General features: G+C 34.4%; 1 protein-coding gene across 2 annotated transcripts in view; it reads left to right on the top strand.

The window, feature by feature from the left end:
• The window catches only part of LOC108917307 (rhophilin-2), a 222,751-nt gene extending 214,517 nt beyond the window's left edge, over nt 1-8,234 (top strand). For both annotated transcript variants that reach the window (XM_018723844.2, XM_023453975.1), the window contains exons 7-9: nt 2,563-2,792; nt 2,892-3,044; nt 7,457-8,234. In XM_018723844.2, the coding sequence (XP_018579360.1) occupies nt 2,563-2,792; nt 2,892-3,044; nt 7,457-7,651 (578 nt within the window). In that variant the 3' untranslated portion in view covers nt 7,652-8,234. The remainder of the gene's footprint in view (nt 1-2,562; nt 2,793-2,891; nt 3,045-7,456) is intronic.
• Nucleotides 8,235-8,863: the final 629 nt, after the last annotated feature.

Raw genomic sequence — 8,863 nt, 5'->3', positions numbered from 1 at the left:
GGAAACCTGGAAAACCTCATTAATTAGGGGGGTGGTCAAATGCCAACCGGTGTCAATCTCTCACATTGACCCAAGCCAACATTCTTCCACCCTACCATACCTGCACAGAGGGTGCCAATTCTCTGTACAAGCATAGCTAATCTACGGTCTACCGGCCGCGGGAATCGAACCCGGGCAGAAATTTGCACACGATTTAAGGACTGACGCCTTAAACCGTGCGGCTATCGACCGATTAAATTAATTGTAGTGACATGTTTAATTATTATTATCCTATACATTTTACAAAATTTTTTAGAAGCTTATCAATGATCTTGGATTACTATAAAACCAAAATTTGAAAATTTTTCATATCTCAATAAGGAATATATTATTTCTAGTTTCGTTCTGGGAAATTTTAAAACTAATTAATTTTTACACCAAGTAATTTTGCTGGAATTTAACAATGTCTGTACCCCTAACAGTTTCTGAAACAGTATCGCATTTGAAACATGCTATATACCAGGAGACCAGAGCACTTTGCAATTTCTTAGACTAACAAACTAACCCTTGGAAAAAAATGTATTCTAAACTTTTGTCATATTATATAGCCCGGTCAATATAGACATTTCAAATAACGAAAATTCAGACAGAGCTAAATTTTGGTGGAGACCTTGGGTACACCATTAGAAAAGTGTCAAAGGTCCCCGTCAATCCCATGTGTGCTAAAAAAGTTATTCGAGGTCAAAGGTAAAAATTTGAGATTTTTTTGAATTTTTTTCAAAAACGGTATGTTTTATCAAAAAAGTAGCCCTGACAAAAATTATAGATCTCAAAACTATCTACAAAAATGGTCCTTATACTTTTTTTTAAGAATCACCATTCCTGAGATATCGCGATTCTAATAGTTGAAGGAGTCACGTTCTACATAATATGCACATATTTCCACACCACCTGTGAGGTAGTGTACTTTGACGCGTTTTTTAACGTGTTTTCCCCGGTAGGCCTACTCCACGAACTGTTATGACGGAATTTTCAGGAACAATACTCTTTTAACTGTATGATGATTATTATTGATATTGATATTGGTTATTGACTTCAACTGTAGTTCTGATTTCTTTTGCTATTTTAATCTGATTCATACTCTTCAAAGTCGACTTCAACAGTCATGTCTTATTCGATTTCTTCTTCTTCCTCCTCCTCTTCTTCTTGCTGGATGTTCATAAATTGTTCAAATGAAGATGAATCAGCTGTCTCTTCATCGAAATCACATGAATCTTCGTCTGTTGTATTCAATTGGACATTTGAGCAAGACTGGCTTTGGCAATTAGTACACGCTGGAGAACACAGTAACCCTACTCTTCCCCATTTAGCACTACAACCTTTTTTGTAATTGCAAAAAATAGTGTTTAGGAGTTTTTCCAGAGCAGGTGGAAGTAAAGTTTGAATCGGTTCCAAAGTATTATCTGTTAATTTCCAACCCCAGTCTTCTGGGTTCAGTTCATGCCATGTCTGAACTTGATAGTATACTCGATACAAGTGTTGATTAGCAGAAGCCGATGTTGGAGGAAGACAAGATAGTTGTACTTGTTTCTTGTTTCGTGTATTTTTTACAGAAGTTAAATATCTATATTTATCTATACAATCAATTTTTTTTGGAGCTCCTTAACAGCAAGGAGAAAGCGAATTCCTTTTGTGATTATTGTTTGAGGTGAAGAATCAATTTCTGCAATCAATCAAATCTTTTTTTCCAAATAATTTTAATACTGATGTTTTACCCCTTCTGAACATTGCTGATGTAGTATCGCAGCCGGTTATCGCATGTAAAAATAAGATATGGTTTTGGCATTTTGGATAAGCAGATAAACTTTTTGAAGAATATATTTCTGTTCGCTGTTGAGCCTTTCCAGGTTTTAAAAAGTATATAATTTTATCAATTGGAGTCCTTGCAGTGAGTAGTATTAATAAGTCAACATCTTCACCAACTACAATAGTTATATTTGTTGCATTAAATTGTTCTATTGCTGTTTCAATTATAAGGACATCTGCGTCATTTTGACTAAGGGACTGGGTTTCTTTTGAGTGTGTATTTTCAGAATAGTATAGTTTATACATATAAGAGACACAAATAGGCATTTTTACTTGCATTAAGTGCCTGACTATGTATATATGCATATTGCATATATGTGCATATCATGTAGAAGGTGACTCCTTCAACTTTTAGAATCGCGATATCTCAGGAATGGTGGTTCTTAGAAAAAAAAGTATAAAGAACATATTTATAGATAATTTTCATATCTATAATTTTTGTAAGAAGTACTTTTTTGATAAAACTTACCGTTTTCGAAAAAAATCCAAAAAACCCGAAAATTTTTTTTAGCACGCATGGGATCGGTGGGGACTTTTGACACTTTATTTCTAATGGTATACCCAAGGTCTCCACCAAAATTTAGCTCTGTCGGAATTTTTGTTATTTGACCACTGTTTTTATGACTAATTTGACCGGACTAATAGGCATTATGCCACATATTTCCCAGTTATTAAAAAATAAATATATTAAAATTTATTTTACCATTTTTGTTTCAGCTGCCACAAAATTTCAGTTATCACTAACCCCGCCGGATTTCTCACAGTATCGTGTAAACGATTTATTTAGAGGTTTGGGACCGATTGCCATATTTTCAGCCAAAAGGCACTGGACTGCTCCAAGACTGGTACAACTGCATCGAGGGCGAACAACTGAGGGCTTTGGTTTCTCCGTAAGAGGAGATGCTCCTGTCATTGTGGCTATTGTTGACCAACATTCCCTAGCGGAGGTAAAAAATAATGAAAATCATATTTTTTTAGCAGTCATAGAAACCTGATCTCATATTTTTACCTAACACTGAAAAATATAATTCCATTTTTCATTACAGTTTGGTGGTGTAAAAGAAGGCGATTTCATCGTTGCCATAGGTGAAAAAGATGTCAAATGGTCTTCCCACGATGAGGTCGTGTCACTAATAAAAAATGCGGGAGATTCCTTAAGCCTAAAATTGGTTACGCCCATGGACAGAAATTATCTTAAGGTAAGAGTTTGTATTTAATTATAAAATTACGAATTACTCAAAATTTGAAATGAAGCTCCCAAAAATGGGTTCGTTCGACAGTACTGCAAAATGTTTAGAAAATAACCGATTTTAGAATATTCCATTTCCATTTTCAGCTATAACTAAAGAAACGTGTAATTTTGTTGTGTTTGACTTCAGGGGCTCAGGTATTTTAGTTTCCTTGAATTTTTATAGGCTTATAGCGTGTGTAACTTGTAAGTTTCTCGTTTTATTGCTCAAGGTCAAATATAACAAGTGATAATTTATTTCTTTACGAATTCATTTAGTTAGTTTGTTGAAGGAGAAATATGACTACTGCCAGCAGCTCAAAGGCAAAGAAGAGCTTTAAGAAAAAGAACCATAAATACAAAAGATCATGCCAGTTTCAATATCAATTGATTGATTACCGAAAATGAGATTAATATTCACCAATGAATCAGGATTTTCTTTGTACCCCTATAACAGAATTCGTGTGGCAAAGGCGCTGAGAAAGATAACAAGACGAAACAATGTTGGAAGTGTTGATTTTGGTAGGCTTTCTGTTATTGGTCTAGGGAGTAATTTCCAAACAGAACTCGTAATTGTAAAAGAAACGCTGAGAGCCTATGGAGTGTTTGAAAAATTGGCCACTTATCTTGATGATAGCCAGAAATAATCACTAAATCGCATTGTGAATCCGAATTTTGAGGAAAGGCGATTTTCCTTATGATTATTTAAATTGTTGGGAAATATTAAATAACTTGCCTTGACTTAATTTGATTGACAAAAGACGACTTCTACAGCAAATTAATGAAAGATACTATTTTCGGCAATATATAAGAACACGCTACTAACGTCTGGAATATATTCAATATTAAAAATAATTTGGAGGAATATTTGGACTTATATTTGAAAAGGGATATTCTACTTTTCTACATTTTTGAAAAGCAATAACATTGCTTTACTTATGCCTTGTATCCTTTTCATTACTATGCATCGCCAGGTGTGGCTTTCGATGCCATACTGGAAACTATTAAACAAGACTTGATGAGCATTGAAAAGTTTTAGTTATCAAAAAGGGGATCCGACGTGGCCTAGCCCAAGTGTCGAACAGGTACTCAAAAGCTAACAACAAGTACATAGATCCCAGACAAACTCGATAAGTACATCATGATTATAACGTAAACAACTTATACAGCTCAGCAATGTCTCTTCCCCTTCCAATTGGTAGATTCGAGTGGGTACCCGTCGATCAATTCTACAACTTGAATATTTCCGATTTAGCGAATGATGCCAAAATCGGTTATATTTTTGATGTGAACATTGAGTATCCACTAGAACTTCATGAGCTCGAAAAAGATTTGCCCGATGACCGGTACAAATGATTCCTCCAGCGGCAAACAATAAAAATTATTTACTACACTTTTTAAAATTCAACAATCAACTTAGTTACAAAAATCCATATACATATATTAAAAGCTGTAGGTTACTCTCGCTCCCACACTCGGCCGCGAAAAAAGGCGATCAAAGGCTTTCCTCGCGAGTCGCGGAGCGGCGAGTCCCTCGGTCCTTCCTTTACCCGAACGTCGTATTTTGAAGGTCATCTGTTCGCGCCTTCTATGTGAAATTTCCACTTTAAAAAGAGTCCTTGTCGAAAATTGACTTTTTTCGGTGGGAGAGAGATACCCGAAGGATATCCGATATTTAAACAGAGGTGGGGACAAACGTCAGTGAAGATGTCAAAATAAATTTTGTCATTTGACGCGTTTTCCCGGCCGATCGGTGCACGGTGAGTCGTTACATTGCCGTTAGGCATGGGTTCTGATCTTTTAGAGACGCAACTTTGCGACAAAAGTTGATTTGAACATTTTCAATTTTCTGTTTACATTCGCGGAGAACCAACGTTTCAAATAGCCCGTGCAGGCTCCACCCAGCGTTAGACCGCCGTAGCTCATTTTGTAAACTCACGACTGCGAAGCCGAAGGTCCGAAATTCGAAACGCGGACGGGTCGCATTTTTTCTTTTTTTCTTTTGGGAAAATGTTATATATTATTTACCAACCCACAGAGAACGCTCAAGTCACGCGCAGCGCGGTCCCGAGGGCAGAAGGCCCGAGAGAAAGGTCAAGTCCGCGTCAGCGAACTTGCTTACCTTTTTAGTATGTACATTTAAATATCGAATTAAGACAGGCAACTAACAAGAAAATATCTATAAGTTAATTAACACCGCGGTATTTGGCGAAACGTTGGAGAACGTGAGGAAACATCAGGACATTACATTCGTAACAAAGCAGGAAGTTTTACATGGGGGAAAATAGATAGAGAAACCAAATTTATAACGAGCGTTCAAATAAAAACGTGGTCAAGTTGGTTCTGAAAATTTGGACGTAGGGTATAGCAATAAAGGGTATAGTATATCGCCGCTATCAATTTGAATATTTTCGTTTTAAAAAGCGTTTCAAATGGTGTTTTCTCAAGAACAAAAAGTGTTTATCATAGAGTCCTACTTTAGAAATGGACGCAAGATTGATGGAATATGGAAGTATTCTATTGAGGAATGTTTCATAGAATTTCAAAATCAATTTCCCGGCGTTGTTGAGTACAAAATTTTTCAAAGTGCAGTTCAGCGATGTGTTAATGTTTTTCGTGAAACGGGCAGTGTAACAAGAAAATAAGGAAGCGGCCGACCTAAAAAGCGCACTGAAGAATTAAAAGAAAATGTGCAACAAATAATGGAAAATGCGCCAAGAACATCTGTACGTGTTTTATCACAAATGGTGGGAGTATCAGTCGGTACCTGCCACACAGTGTTAAAAAAAGATTTGCGTTTGTTCTCCTATCGTTTAACTTGTCAGCAAGAACTTCATGAAGTTGATTTTCCGCGACGGGCTGTATTTTGTGAATGGTTTTTAAACAACTACGGTGAACTTCATAATATCACCTCCTGATTTAAACCATCTGCAGGCTCGACTTATAGACAAGATTCGTGAAATTAACATTACCCCGAGCATCTTAGCAAATGTCTTTAATTCTTTGAGGAACAGGTGTGAAAAGTGCTTGGAACAAGGAGGGGGACACTTTCCGCAGCTCCTTTAATTGTTTGTTATTGTTATCACGATTATTCTTTAAAATAAAGTTATATAGTCATTAACGTTATTGAAACTGACAGCTGCTATACAGCTCGTTGAGAAATGAGGTTAAGTTGGTCGCTATAAGCTACTCCCTACGTCCAATGTGTCAGAGCCAACTTCGACCACGTTTTTATTTGAACGCTTGTTATATAAACATATTAAAAATAAAGTTTTTTATGTTAGGTTCAACATTTTAGACCTCTTCAAAATTATGCTTTACGACTTTCATTTTGACTAAATTAAACAAAATTTCAGGAATAGTGCTAAATTATTATATACGGACACGGACAGTTTAATCTACGTATTCAGGGACCTTGACATTTAATAAGTCATGAAAAGAGACATTCAGTTAATCGATACGTCAGTCTACCACGAAGATAATGCGTTCAGTACACCTTGGGTAAATAAAAAGGTGCTAGTGCATGAAAGACAAGAGTTGGGCGAAGATTGTGATGGAATTTACTGGGCTCAGAGCGAGTCAACGTTACTATCGAGGTGATAATATAATGGTAGAATAGTATTGGATGTTAAAAGATGATACATAATGAAAGGAAGAAAGAAACGGTAATTATCTCCATACATCGTTCAAAGATAAAAGAGAAAGGGCAATCTTTACTGTTGTAGATAAACTACCTTGAAGAATACAAATAGAATTAAAAAAACAGATAAATCTTCTAATGTAAAGCTGTATTTTGGGGTTTCGAGAAGTACTGAATTTGGAATCTCCCTTTGTACCTGTTCGCAGTTAATCAATGCTAGCTTCAAATTTTTAATTCCTTTGCTTCTTGCTAGATCTGCAGCTGTTTACCAGATGGAAAAGAACAGTACTTAGGTCTATTTGTTATCGGTTCTCCTTATCGGTTAATAACTAATTTTAATAACTTATATTGCTTTTAATGAAACGTACTTAAATATGTTGACCTTTTTCAAATAAATCAATCCTCTAATAACTTCACTGACGACTATACGTGTGTCTCTTATATTAAAAAGTGTCCTTTTTTATCACTTTGTGTTAAATGCTGAATATATCATAAGTCCTTTTTAAAACTAAAGCTCTAAATTTAAAAGTCAACAAGAAAATATTTACGAAGACTCCGGTATTCTTATAATGCCATAAGCGAGCTAACGAAATTTTTTAACTTGTCTACTCTGAGTAGAGTACAATATTTATATATTGTTACATTCACCTTTCCTTAATAGAAAAACAAAAGGTAGAAAACTTTAGGAATGTCAGAAATTTAATTCTGTTAAATTAATTAATAAGATAATTCTTCTTTTGTAGCCCTCGAAGTCCAATAATTGCAAAGGATCAGTTTCAACTCACAGCAGTAGTTCCGGAATTTCAAGCGGAATGTCGAGTCCTTCTGGATCGATGGCACAGCATAATAACAGCAAAAGACTAACTTGGAATCTATTTAAGAAACATTCTTCGTCAAGGGAAGGAAAAGATTTCTTTGAAAATGTAATACTTCGATGAATTGATTCATTCCTTAAACCCAGTATGTGGTAGGTAAATGAAGTTGTATTATTACGCTTTCTAAATTAGTCATTTAATTATTGGTACAAATTCATTAGTTTAGTAATATATTCTTCGTGTATAAAAATCTAATCTAATCTAGACATTTAACAAATTGAAAGATTGTGGATACATTTTTGGTTAAAATCCAATTGTTAAGTGCTGGTGATTGTAATGTAACATATTTCCAACTACCACATAGTTATATATGTCTACTTTACTTAACTTCGTGTAATTACTTTAAATATGTTATGTAATATATATTTTTATGTATTCCTTCTTAATTGAACTATTATGTTAATATACTTCAATATTTAGATTGTTGACTTACATAGATTAAGTCAAAGTACTGAGATGATATTTATACACACTGTGTACATGATAAGTGTAGGTCATATTTTTAATATAAAAAAATGAAAAACCGCATTGCTATTAAAAATGTCTACTTCCATTTGTAAGAATATACATAAGTACTTAATTTTGTTTGCGTCCGAGATGTATTATATTTAGTCAACAATTTTATTTATCTTGTTATTTTGTTATGTATAGTAATTATATTTATATGTATATAATAAATTATATAATCAAGCTGATGTTAATTGTTCACACCCTTATATCCCACATAGTAATAAATCCTAAGAAATTGATAAAAATCTTGTTGTATTCATTATATAGGTACCATTATCCGGGATATTTCCAAATATTGTTCAATATAATTTGCGTTATTGGCACTGCCATCTAAGACTCGGAGGAAGACATTACAGAATTTAATTAAAATTCCTCATTATGTGTACGTCAATACAATACGTCATCATTCTCCCATTAAGGTTAATTTGAAGAGTTTCAATGGATAAAAAAAAATAGTTGTAGTGTTTAATAATTTTACTTTATAAATATTATTTATTAATTTCACATAAGGAAACCACCCTATATAACTTTGGCCTAAGGGAAGCGGTTTTGCATTCCTTACCTGAATTTTTATTGTACCGATCTCTTATATTATCGACTTCTTACACAAATCCTAGTGCTGATCCAATGTCTTTGAATAAATTTCTAATGTATTGGTGCATCTTGAATATTCCCCCAACTCCCAGTAAAATATGACATAATCATTGTAATAACGAAAGTAAGATACACCGCAGTATCTTTTGTCTTTGCCGGCTTCCAAAGCTT

This window comes from Anoplophora glabripennis, unplaced genomic scaffold (genome assembly GCF_000390285.2).
Source record: "Anoplophora glabripennis isolate ALB-LARVAE unplaced genomic scaffold, Agla_2.0 scaffold22, whole genome shotgun sequence".
Classification (NCBI taxonomy): Eukaryota; Metazoa; Arthropoda; class Insecta; order Coleoptera; family Cerambycidae; genus Anoplophora; species Anoplophora glabripennis.
Note: the sequence above shows the minus strand (reverse complement) of the source record. Positions and strands in the feature narration are given on the sequence as shown.